Here is a 13369-nt window from a genome sequence, read left to right as displayed (position 1 = left end):
TTTGCACTCCCACTGTGAGGAAAAGCGCTGGTCGAATGAAGGCGGCAGACGCAGTCGCCATCAGTGGGGGCAGCATCAGAGGAACAGAAGCACTTCAAATGGAATGTGAGGTTTTCAAGGCATACAGTCATAAATTTTTCATCTGCAACCAGCTTTGAGGCAGTAGAGGGGGCAGGCCAGCCAGGCTCCAATTGAAGGCTTCTAACAACAAACCAGGGCTTTCAGAGACAAAAGGTAGACGGGGGAAGGGCACTTGAAATGAGAAACAACAAAAGTCCTTTGTTTACAATAGATGAACAAAGAGCTGTAAACAAAGTCAATGTTTAGCTGAAAAGATCTGCCAGCAGAGCGGCAAATATCCCAACAGCAATCAAAAAGATAATGACAGAGCAAAAATTATGAATACTGCATGCCTCAAATAATGGCTGCCACAACAACAAACACGAATAGATTCATAAATTGCAAGTTGCAATTTGTTTTGCAGTCATCTTTTTTTTTAGTGTTTAGTGCTTTTTCTATAGCTCTGTCATAAATTCGACCTTCACAAAGTTTACAATGTCCAGTTTTTGGTGACATTGTCGGAAATGTGTAAATTGATTTATATGTTTATTATGGAGGTCATAGTTAAACGTGGTGTTGTAGTATTTTTGCACAGTCCTTGTTGGTAACTGGTGTCTTATTAGTATTCTGTAAATATTGAATGGGCACTTACAGCACTCTCTTTCAGAAATAAAAATATATTGCTCATCTTTGTATGACTAAACTTCACCAAAACCACCCTGGCCCTTTGCGTCATATTTTACAGGCAACTCTTTATCTGTGGGGAGAATCAGAAATATGAACCATTGCTGTGGTAAATGCATTCTGCAGCCATAAGAAGACGGTGGAGCTCTGCAGAGCGCCTGCAAATTTAATGACTGATTTTCCTGGCACTGCTGAATCCTCTGGGTGCAGAGTCTGTCTGGATGCTAATGCAGCCTGACATTTCCATCCTTGTTTAAACAACCCTTGTTGTCCTGAATGGGTAACTGCAACAGCAAATGAAAGGTAACTTTAATACAAACATCCATCTGAACACTACTGCTCTACTTTTTTAGTACACTCAGATGGTCTGACTTGATCCTGAAAATATTGTGTAGGCAGTTTGTGGAAGATGACAGTGACAGCACACTGTGCTCTTTTTAACACAAAATACAAGACTGATAAGTAATTTGCTGATGAATCGTGTTTTCATGTACACAGCTTTTAGAACACTAGTTCCCCTTTTAAACCACAGGACTCCTTTTATAGTGACTTTTTTCTATGGCACCCCCCCCAGCAGTTTTTGCTTGCTTCCGCCTGTTCATTCTCTCTTTTTGATTTCACAGACAGTGTTACCATGCTGAGATGTGGTAGGGGGATAGCACAAAGAGTGACATTTGTACTTAAAATACTGTAAATTTGGAAGATATCGTGTTATCAGCCTAATATTAGCTTCAGATACATTTTGGAATGTAATTGCTCATGTGTTTATTAATTTCTAATGGATATTGTGGGTCAAAGTCCATTAATCCCAGCCTGCAAGCCAGTTCAAAGGATTGCAAGTTTGGTGAGCGATGGTGGAAATATGTACATATACTGTGGTGAGTCCAGATCCAGCAGCTGCATCTAGATGAAGCTATGCAATTGTTCATGAAATAAAGGGCAGCGTGGTGTCACAAGGGCAGTCAGGCCTGGAGCTGTATGACTGGAAGCAGGTGGCACGTTTCCTACATTTTCGCTAAGAGGGATTAGGCCTCTGAAGGGATAGGGAGCATATTTGATTAGCCTGTTCAAAGGTTTGGGAGGATGGAGGGCTGTTCATGTGATTAGCCAGGCATTTTGAGCTGGGCTGTGTGTGTTTTATAACATCTTGCGAAAGACAACAGTGTTATTTCAGTGGAAAGCACCACTTGACTCTCTGCTTCCTCTGGAATGTAAAAATGTTGCTCAGACTCTGCTGCTCGTGTGCACACTGTATGAAAAAAATAAATTTATACATACCGAAGAGTTGATTTTTTACATATACTATAAGCAGGGGAATACATTTTATAGTGATATTTTAAACATCGCAAACAAACAAATGTGTGAAGTTTAAAATGAGGTTTCTTTGCTGGTAGCAACCAAGAGTTATGTTATAATGTATACCAACCTATATTGTATTGTACGGTAGCCCTGTTGTACAAAACACATTTCAGAAAACACCATGACAATATGAATCTCACTTGTGTAACATACAGTTTAGGGAGGGAGTTCCTCAGAAAAACTGACTGGCTTTATTAGAACAAAGAAATTCCCATAAGTGTTATCTCCTCAGCATGTTGCACATGTTTGCATCCCTGCATTTGCAGGCAGAGTGGAGTGGATGAGTCCTGTGGGTGGAGGAGTCAGGAGGTGACGTGTTGCACCCACCAGCCCACACACAGCCCCTCCCGGGAGGAGAGACTCTCCATTGAGCTCCAGGAGCTGCAGCCCTACAGGGAGGGTGAGCAGCCAAAGATTACAACTCCACCAAACAGGATAAGGTTATTGTGTGATGTTGTGTGTGTTGTAGTCAGCCACCTATCCTCCCCATCCCTGTGTGTCTGTTTGGGTGCTCCTCTTTCCTTGTGTTTCTTGTGTCCACGGTTCATCTTTGAATATGTGTATGTGTGTGTGTATGTCTACTGGTCTGGCTCCATGAATCCCTGCTGCTGAGCACACCTGTCTCCTATCAACTCATCAGTCTCCACAGTTTATATGCTATATCTTCCATTACACCGATGCCAGATTGTCCCCATACACTGTACAACCACTATGTCAAGGCTCTTCAAAACTTACTCATCTAAGTACCTTTTTTTGCAAGTGTGTTTTTTGCTTCATGTTTGATCCTGTGTTCTGCTCTGCCTGAAGGATTATCCTGTGCTGGTGATCACAGCTCCTGTCGTTGCCTGGATTCCTGTCTGCCTGCCACCTTCACCTCGCCTGTCTTCAACAGTTCCACTTTGCCTGTCTACCACCACTCCACCTCGGAGCCAGAACCCCAACATCTTACCTCTTCCGTCATCTTGGTTCCACTGACGGTCAGTCTCCACACACCACAATCAGCACTACACCACGGCCAGCCAGATCCACGTGGTACCACCTCAACCTGCTTCACGGACCAGCCTGTCTGTCCAGACCCATGCGCGGTTAGACCCAGTCAGCAGGGTGACCGCTGCTCCAGGCTCCGAGTCGGAACCACTGCTAATCTCCCGGGGTTACCAAGTTCGACGCCGAAGGCTTCGCTCTGGACAACTACACCCCTTCCCACTATTCCTGTTAATGTATAAAATGTGACTTGGATTATAAAGACTATAGTTGTGTTCTGCGATTGTGGGTTCGAAGATCGTACATACGACAGAACGATCTGGCCAACATGAACCCATGGTTTCCAAAATCACACAACTAACCCAGCAGGTTTCCTGACTCACCACCCAGCTCTCGACTCTGGCCCCGACGACGTCCTCACCGCCAGCACTCACGCCGTCACTGTCAGCTCAGCCACTCCGGGACTCCTACACATCGGACCTAAACCTCTTCTCCAGAGAAGTGAATGGCTGCCGGAGTTTATTGCTTCAGTGCTCCTTGGTCTTCTGCCAGACTACGGGGGAGAGCTTTAGCTTGGGCCGAGACGACGCACGCTAGCAGACCTCTCTCATCCTTCTCCCTAGCGGACTTCCTGGAGAGACTCACGACGGTCTTCAACCACCCGGACACCTGTGGAACAAGCAGGCCCTGGTTAGCGCCTTCAGAAGTGGTCTAAGCAAACCCACCAAGGACGAGTTGGCTTCCCGCAATGAACCCGTGGCCTTGGACTCCTTAATTACCCTTTGTATCGGGATAGACAATTGCCTTCGCGAAAGACGCCAAGAGCGCCTCCATCGGTCTCCTGCCCTGCCTTCAGCTCTACGTCTCCTCCAGGGCCACGGCGGGGGAACCCCACGATTGCCGCTGTAGGAGCAGGGTTTTTCTTTGTAGCCAAGAAAGACAAGACACTGTGACCCTGCATTGATTATAGAGGGCTCAACCAGATCACCATAAAAAACAAGTACCCCCTGCCTCTCATCAACTCAGCTTTTGAACCCCTCCACGGGGCCACAATCTTCACTAAACTGGACCTACGCAACGCCTATCACCTGGTTCGGATTCGTGAGGGGGATGAATGGAAGACCGCCTTCAACACACCCCTGGGTCACTTTGTACCTGGTCATGCCATTTGGGCTCACCAATGCACCGGCGGTGTTCCAAGCCCTGGTGAATGATGTCCTCCGTGACTTCCTAAAACGTTTTGTGTTTGTCTACCTCGATGACATCCTCATCTTCTCCCAAGACCCAGCTAGTCACATCAGTCACGTCCGTCAGGTCTTGCAACGACTCCTAGAGAACCACCTCTTCGTTAAAGCTGAAGTGCGAATTTTACGTGAACTCAGTAAGCTTCTTGGGATACATCCTGGAAAGTGGTCAGATGAGGATGGACCCGGCCAAGGGCCAAGGTTAAGGCAGTCTCGGAGTGGCCCACACCCACCAATCATAAGCAATTACAATGCTTCCTGGGATTCGCAAACTTCTACTGGAGGTTCATCCGCGATTACAGCCGTGTTGCGGCCCCACTCACCAAGCTCACCTCCGCCAAGGTGCCCTTTGCCTGGAACGCCGAAGCAGAGGCCACCTTGGAAAAACTTAAGGCCCTGTTCGTCTCCGCTCCAATCCTGATCCAACCTGATCCTGCACGCCAATTCACGGTGGAGGTTGATGCATCGGACGTGGGAGTCTGTACTCTCCCAGTACTCCAACACGACCAGAAACATCCCTGTGCCTTCTTCTCCCGACACCTCACTCTCGCTGAATGTAACTATGATGTGGGCAAACGGGAGTTATTGGCGGGGAAGATGGCTTTGGAGGAGTGGCACCACTGGTTGGAAGGAGCAGAACAACCATTCATTGTGTGGACAGATCACAAAAATTTTGAATATATTCAATCCGCTAAAAGGCTCAATTCTCGTCAAGCACGATGGGCATTGTTTTTTGGATGCTTCAAGTTCACACTCACCTACCGGCCTATCTCGTCAGGATCTTGCCCTGGAACCTGAAACCGGATCAGACACTATTCTGCCTTCCACATGTGTAGTGGCCACCCTGGGAGATCGAAAGTGTTATGAGGGAGGACCAGAAGGATCAACCAGACCCAGGCAACGGCCCTCCTAACTGCTTGTTTGTGCCCGACGCCACTCGCTCCCAAGTGCTTCAGTGGGTCCACAACTCCCACTTTTCCTGTCACCCTGGAGTCACCCGAACTCTCTCCCTCCTCCGACGGCATTTTTGGTGGGCCACCATGGAAGCCGACACTCGGGCCTTTGTGGCTACCTGTACCATCTGTGCACGAGGGAAGTCTTCTCATCGACCACCAGCTGGCCTGCTACAGCCACTCCCGGTTCCCAGTCCCCCATGGTCCCACATTGCCCTAGACTTTGTCACCGGACTGCCGCCTTCGCAAGGTCACACTACCATACTCACCACAGTAGACCAGTTCTCCAAGGCGGTTCACTTCATGGCATTACCGAAACTCCCTTCAATTCTGGAGATGGCTGACCTCCTAACCCACCAATTGTTCCGACTTCACGGTATAGCAATGGATATTGTCTCGGACCGAGGCCCTCAGTTCATATCACAGGTTTGGAGAGCTTTTGGCCAAGCTCTGGGAGCAACCATCAGCTTCCACCTGCAGTCAGATGGAGAGGGCTTACCAGGACCTTGAAGCAGCCCTTCACAGTGTAGCTGCCACAATCCATCTTCTTGGAGTTCCCAACTTCCCTGGGTGGAATATGCACACAATTCCCTGACCTGCACAACTACTGGTCTCTCTCTGTTTGAGTCCTCGCTAGGATACCAACCACCCCTGTTCCCATCCCAGGAAAGTGATCTTGCAGTTCCATCCGTACAGCACCACCTTTGCCGTTGCCGGAAGATCTGGAAAGAGACCCAAGCAGCTCTTCAATCAACCGAGAGGAACATGCAAATTGCTGACCGACACTGGATACCAGCACCCACTTACAAATCAGGTCAGAGGGTTTGCTTATCTTCAAAAAATGTTCCGTTAAGAACCAAATCCAAGAAACTGTCTCCCCGCTACATTGGTCCATTTATCATTGACCGCATCATTAAACCATGCCATCAAACTCAAGTTACCCAGCTCCATGAGAGTTCACCCCACATTCCACGTCTCACAGCTTAAACCAGTCTCGTGGAGCACTCTGTGCCTGCCTTCCGACTCCCCTCCACCTGCCTGGGTCATTGATGACCATCCTGCCTACTCCGTCAGGCGACTCATGGACGTGCGCCGACGTGGACATGGGTACCAATACCTGGTGGACTGGGAGGGATATGGTCCGGAGGAGCGGTCCTGGGTTCCGCACTCCCGCATCCTCGACCCAAAGATGGTGGGGGGGTTGTACTATTGTAGTCAGCCACCTATCCTCCCATCCCTGTGTGTCTTTTTGGGTGCTCCTCTTTCCCTGTGTTATGTCTACTGGTCTGGCTCCATGAATCCCCGCCTGCTGCTGATCACTGGCACACCTGTCTCCTATAACTCATCAGTCTCCACAGCTTATATGCCAGGCTCTTCCACTACACCGACGCCAGATCGTCCCCGTACATTGTACAACCACTATGTCAAGGCTTTTCAAAACTTACTCAGCTAAGTACCCTTTTTGCAAGTGGGGTTTTTGCCTCGTGTTTGATCCTGTGTTCTGCTCTGCCTGAAGGATTATCCTGTGCTGGTGATCACAGCTCCTGTCGTTGCCTGGATTCCTGTCTGCCTGCCTCTCCAGCCACCTTCACCTCACCTGTCTTCAACAGTTCCACTTTGCCTGTCTACCTCCACTCCACCTCAGAGCCAGAACCCCAACATCTTACCTCCTCCGTGATCTTGGTTCTGCTAACACACCACAATCAGCGCTATACCATGGCCAGCCAGATCCACGTGGTACCACCTGACTCTGCTTCATGGACCAGCCTGCCTGTCCAGACCTACGTGGCGGCTAGACCCAGTCAGCGGGGTGACCGCTGATCAAGGCTCAGAGTCGGAACCACTGCTGCTCTCCTGGGGTTACCAAGTTCGACACCGAAGGCTTCGCTCTGAACAACTACACCCCTTCCCACTATTCCTGTTAACATATAAATAAAGTGTGACTTGGGTTATAAAGACTATAGATGTGTTCTCCATTTGTGGGTTCGAAGATCATACGTACAACAGTGTGGGCTCGGCTTCAGATTCAGATCATGATCTGTCTTGGTCAAGTTTAACTAACTTGCTGTGGCTCATTTCATTAGAATGATTTTTAGCAAATCCTCTTTGAATTTGAATTAGTATGTGACATGCTAAAACCCATGAACAGTTTCAGGCAATCCTACTCTAAGAATTTAAGAATAGATTGGTCTTTCAATCCTGTAATTGAATGTGGTAGAGAAGAAACAGGGAGGAGTGGTCTTTCAGTAATTATGGTCAAAGATGCATAAAACTGTTCTAAATGCAGAGCTCTGGAGCGTAGCATTGTTAGCATGTTGTTAATGCTGTACTCTAAAAGGAGTTACCAGCACAGGACAAACATGTCGAAATAGAGAAAAGGTATGACTGAATCTATAACTGATACGTGATATCGCAGTTGATTGAGATCATGGCTGGTGTGCAGGGACTCAATCGTAAAATTATGAAGCTGTCTGTAGAGCTTTGGCCAGTTAATGCACATTATGCTAGCCCATGCTCACGTATGAATTTAATGCCTCTAACGCTTTAGATGTATTTTTGTGGGGTTATTTTTCATTCTCACCCACACTGTCAAGGGGTGATGATGCAAATTTGTCTTCAGAGTATTTAGGAAATGTAAGTTACTTCTTAAAATTCCATCACTGCATTCACCAATACAGCTAACCTTTCAAGTACTGACTGAACTTCCAACATCAAGAGAAGAAAAATGTATTGAAATGTGTCTCTGAAGTCTCTCTGTCACTGAGGAAGAACATTCATTTGGAGGTGAAAAATTGGGCTTATGCTTCTGAGAAACTCTTGCACTTCACTGGCCACTCTCTGAATGTTAATGCAGCATATTTCCCTCTGTGGTTTATAGGAAATATTGGCAGCAAAATGTGTATTTGTGTGTAATAGCTTTGGCTTGATCTGTTTACCAGTCCAGGAAAAGACTTCGGTGTTGATGATAATTGTCGAGCAAGGGTCTGCTCATTCATGGAGCATGGTGTCTGCCTGTGTGTGACAGAATAATTACACAGAAAGCTAAATGGGGCTTTCAATGAGTGTGTGGAGCGATAGCAGTGGATGTGGAGGGAATACTGATGGCCCAACAGAGGCAATGCAATGTTTCTGAATCCTCCTCCCTTTGTCCTCCTCCCTGCTTTATTTGCCTACTGCTGCCTCCTCCCCTTTGCGGCGAAGCGAGCTCATTGGAGGACAGCAAGTCGCGGGTGGATGATCGGTCCTGCAGCATGAAGGATTCTAACTGTTGCTAAGGTGTTTTGAATGGTTAGTTGACCATTAGAGGGGTTCATTTGCTGTCCATCTTCACCTGCTGAATGCTAGGAGATGATATGGAATGTGTTGAAAGTGTGAAATCTCAGGATTACTCAGTTTCAGTGGACAGTCTACACAATCACTTGCTATCTGGGGTGTTGATGGCTTCAGGCAACATTTATTGAGATTTGACCTGCATCGTGTTGGATTTCTTTATGTTGCACGTCTTTTAAATCCTCTGCCAAGAGAAATTTGGCAAAGACTCCTGCTGTCTGCAGATAGGCCTCTTTTTAAATAGAGGTGGAAAAAAGCTCAGGTTCACCCTCAGTTCAGAGCTCATGTAGAGGGAAAGCTATTTCAGTGCTGCAGACTGAGCACATCATTGAATGCAGGAGGAAGAGGAGCTTCCTTTCAACCCAGTTATCTCTACATGTCTTCACTTAGATACTGTATGTGTTCAATTCTATAGTTTTAGTCTCTGACTTGCTGTAGTTCTAGGAACTAATGGGATTGTTGTTGTTGTTTTTTTATTTCTCCTTCTTTATTTTCTTTACTTGTATCGCATTAAAAAATTTAATTAATTATGTCTAATGTATTAGACATCCTACTGCAGATTAATTTGTGTTGTATCCATGTTCTCTTTTTTTTATTAACCTTTATTTAACCAATAAAAGCTTCATTTAGCTTATAAATCACTTTTTTAAGAGTGTCCTGCCAATATAGGCAGCAAAAACAATGAGTTACAGACAAACAACATAACACAAAATATGCCACAAATCAGAATTAGCCATGAATAAAATATTCTGTCTATCTATCTGCAGTGATGGTACTTATCGTGGCTGACAGTCAGGGCATCACCACCTTCCTGCGTTAACACCCCTGCAGCCTATCCACCGCTACCATTTGGAGCCAGTCCAGGTGAGCTCACGCATCCACACAAAGACACACACTCCAAAGTCTCTTTCCGGATAACAAACTGGTGCAGAGAAATATGTTCAGTATATGTTACTGTATTGTACTGAAGGTGACAATGTTTTTTTCTTTCACCACCTCTCTGCACCTCCACCTTTCATTTGATTGGTATGACAGACCCTTACACTAAATCCATGTTACTTCCCCTCCTTCAGTTAAAACTAAAATAAGCTCAGTCAATCACCGTCAGCACTTGTCCCCTTCTACCTCTCTGCTCTACTACCCTCCTCCTGATACTCTAGTTTAAATTTAGGTTCACCTCAGACCACACACCATCATTATGTCTGACTATAGAGGGGAGATGAGAGCCGCTGGCCCTGTCTGTGATTCTGGGGGAGCTCATCATCCTGGCTACGTGGAGCAGCATGAGGCTGGGCTGCCTGGGACTGTTGGTATTGAGCAGGGAGGAGTGCCCCAGGCAAAATCCATCAAAAAGGAGCTGTTTGCATGGTGGGAATAGACATGAATAATCCATGCTTTCTTTACCCTTTCCTGTCTTACTATGCGTATCCCATTACATTCTCTGTTGCCTTTTCTTCAAATATCCAACTGCTGTATTTGTATTAAACATTTTTTTAACTCAATAATGATTTTATAACATCTAGGCATTATCTACAAATTAATAATTGGGAGATTGAATGCATTTTGTACCTTAAAAGGACCTTAAAAGTATATTACAGAAAGAAACAAAGCTGATATGCTGCGTACATTGTCTGATATGTAGCCTCTTATTAATTCTAGTACTTTGTTTTATTGCCAATATATCATATCTGTTTTATTATTAGTTAGGGGTTTTATTTTATTTCATTTTATTTCATTGTATTGCAGTATTTTTAAATGCCTAATTGTATTTGCTTCAGTCCTGAAATGTTTAATGTTTGAAATTTTAACCCTGATTCAACCATGTGACGCACTTTTGATTTTGAAAAGTGCTGTATAACTAAAGTTTATTATTATATTACTTTGTTAGTTAGTTAATTCTTTATTTAGTCTTACTGAGCTCAAGACCTCATTGAGATTACCTGTTAAAATAAAGGATTTTGGGATATATGGCATGTCAAAACTAAAGAGATCACCACCAGTATGAGACAAAAATTTGCACCAAAAAAAGTATGACTAAACCCCTCATTTTCAAACTAAAACAGCTTACATTACTCATTTTTTCTTACCATATTTACTTCTTTTACACATCAATCAAGTATTTAGTAGCTGTGAATATCTGTCAGTATCACTGTAGGCAACATTACCAGTGCTTCATTGTTAGTGGTTCTTTGGACTAAACTGCAGGGTTGGTTATAGCAGGGAGATGAAGGACTAGTGGACTGGTTTCAGGTTAAATCAGCTTGAAGATGGCTGAATACGGTGTGTAAAGAACAGACTTTATGGATGAATCGGGCTTTGGGGGCTTTCTAGTTTGCAGTTTTTTTATGATGGTCATAAACATTGATTTGTGCAGTGATGATAATGGAGGACCCTCTTGAGAGCTCTGAGCCGTAATCACTGTTTGTGAAGTTCTGTGGTTCTAGTTGTTTTTTTAATTCACCAACAACAGATGCTAGCCCTACCAACCATCAACACTATTTCTTGTCAGGTGAATTATGCAGTGAATGCTGCAGTTGAGGAGATTTCATACTACAGTATTGGATTATAGCTTAATGGACTACTGCCCCTCTGTGGCAGTAATATTGCTGTGCCCAATTATCACATTGTTCCTGCTTTATTGCTTCCTTTCACCACTCTGTTCCAGCCGAGGTCTCTTGTGATCAGGGAAGTCAGTTTCCTTCCTCAGCAGCCTCATGTCTCCTTCACTGGGTTTGAGGTGAGCACACTTTTCCCTGTCCAACATGAGCTAGTTTATATATTTATTGTCATCCCCATATTTCCCTTTATTTAGCTGATAAATGGATTAAATCTTCTGGCGGTGATGAATATCCATTGAGATGCAAGGAGGGGTTTACGGACTCTGGATTCAAGCAATTATAATGTTGACAAATCATTTTGCTTTAATTAGATCCTGGAACATCTGATAAGATAGTCAAGCTCAATTAAACTTTTTCACAGCTCTGTGCTCTGCGCTCTGTGAGAGATGAAAAAGATGCTAACTTAATTAAGCAAAGTGAGAATTTGATATTAACTGAATCTTTCTATTGATCTTCTCAATTCCAGGTGGTATTGAATAACATGAGTTTAAATGCCTGCATGTGATACTGCATAACTTAAAGTAACCAGTAGAGATGTGCCATGTTTGCAGATTGGACAGTGTGAGGAATTTGTGGTGTGCATGCTCTCTATCTCCCTCTCTTTTCTCTCCTGCTGAGTAAATCAGTCTTGCTTTTAGGCGTTCTTGCAGGCTATGGAAAAGCTCAATGAAGAATCCTCAACTGTAGCTCTTCTGCTTACTGTGGCAGATATTGTCCCTAACTACCACTCAAACAGGTCAGTCAGAAAAAAATATCCCCCTTGCTTTTATTCTGCCTCCATGAGCAGTATAATCAATATGCTGTGGCTGTATTGTGCAGCTGGTGGGCGAGCCTGGGTGCTTCTTACAGAGAGGGCAAATGCACACCAGCATGGGCACATCCTGTAAGACACTAATGCACCTCAGGGCTCTGACATCAATTAAGAGAGACAATGACTAACTGTCCTGTGCATTGCAGGCTAAAAAGCTTGAATGTGTGTAGCAAATGTGGGCGTGTTCATGTGGTGAAAGGAACCGCCATTACCGATTAGACCTTTGTTGAAGTGACATTTTGTCACCAAGGTCCGGTTTTAGTTCTGGGTCATTTTTCATCATCTTTTAAAAGGAATAGTTTGACATTTTGACATTTTACTAGTATTCTCTTTTTTACCGAGAGTTAATGAGAGGATTGATAAACTCTCATGTCTGTACATCAAATATGAAGCCATTTAGCTGCTTAGAAATAGTCTGGTACATAACACCATGTAAAACCACATCTTTTACGGTTTTTAGTTTTTCATAAGGGATAAACAAATGAGATATAATGTATTAACTAGTGAGCTTCAGAGGTGCTGGTAGGTGGATTTAGTTAAATGCTAAATGTTACCTTCGGACAGAGCCAGGCTAGCTGTTCCCCAGAGATCAGTCACCAGTCAGTCCCCCGTTTCCAGTCTTTATGCTAAGCTAAGTTAACCGGATGCTAGCTGTAGCATTCATTTTAAGTGTACAGATATGACAGTGGTATCAATCTCCCAGTCTTACTCTCAGCAAGAAAGCAAATAAGCATATTTCCTTAAATGTCGAACTGTTTCTTTAAGGGTCATACTTTCCTTCCCACAGAGTCATCTCAAAAGGAAGAGATTTCTTTTAATTGATTTCCTTTACAAGATTTTGTACTAGATGTTCATTATTATTTCATATTAATAAATCAGTTTTATCTCACTTTTCTATTGTCTAATAATAATAATAATAGTGAATGACATGTGAGTGTAGAGTCCTGTATCGAGCCTCTGACATCACAATATATTTTTCAGACTGGGTTATGTGTGTGAGTCTGCCCTGTCTGGACACACTTGGAGCTATTCCGTCTCTGTCTCTCCTGCACCTACCGGTCTTCTAATAATAGTAAAGCTGTTGCCAAGGTGCAAATGGTGCAAGTTAATGTATTATTTTGTTCGCTCAAATGGATTTTCTAGGTGAGTGTCAGAACCTTAATCTGTAGCAGGGATGGCGGTCGACACAAATCATGTTTTCATTTATGCCTTTTTTTTGAGTGGGGGTAACCATTACAAATTCTTATTATTCTGGAAATCGGGGAGCAAGTCTCTATTTCCACAGAAACCATGTTTCCATCACTCAATTTAATGTAAATGGCATAT

At 44.3% G+C, this 13369-nt stretch overlaps 2 protein-coding genes across 6 annotated transcripts in view; both read left to right on the top strand.

The window, feature by feature from the left end:
* Positions 1 to 1417: 1417 nt before the first annotated feature.
* On the top strand, positions 1418 to 4059 carry LOC122874540. The gene is made up of 3 exons (XM_044192541.1): positions 1418 to 1622; positions 2370 to 2503; positions 2911 to 4059. Exons 1-3 carry the CDS (start codon positions 1504 to 1506, stop codon positions 3327 to 3329), a joined length of 672 nt encoding a protein of 223 aa, XP_044048476.1. The 5' UTR covers positions 1418 to 1503; the 3' UTR covers positions 3330 to 4059.
* A 5322-nt stretch (positions 4060 to 9381) lies between these two features.
* ccdc33 (coiled-coil domain containing 33) overlaps positions 9382 to 13369 on the top strand; it is a 27506-nt gene continuing 23518 nt past the window's right edge. For 4 of the 5 annotated variants that reach the window (XM_044192539.1, XM_044192536.1, XM_044192535.1 and 1 more), the window contains exons 1-4: positions 9382 to 9478; positions 9775 to 9982; positions 11280 to 11351; positions 11871 to 11968. The gene's annotated coding sequence lies outside the window, so the exon portion shown is untranslated. The remainder of the gene's footprint in view (positions 9479 to 9774; positions 9983 to 11279; positions 11352 to 11870; positions 11969 to 13369) is intronic. The other variant, XM_044192537.1, reaches the window with a different exon arrangement.

This window comes from Siniperca chuatsi, linkage group LG4 (genome assembly GCF_020085105.1).
Source record: "Siniperca chuatsi isolate FFG_IHB_CAS linkage group LG4, ASM2008510v1, whole genome shotgun sequence".
In the NCBI taxonomy this organism is placed as follows: domain Eukaryota; kingdom Metazoa; phylum Chordata; class Actinopteri; order Centrarchiformes; family Sinipercidae; genus Siniperca; species Siniperca chuatsi.
Note: the sequence above shows the minus strand (reverse complement) of the source record. Positions and strands in the feature narration are given on the sequence as shown.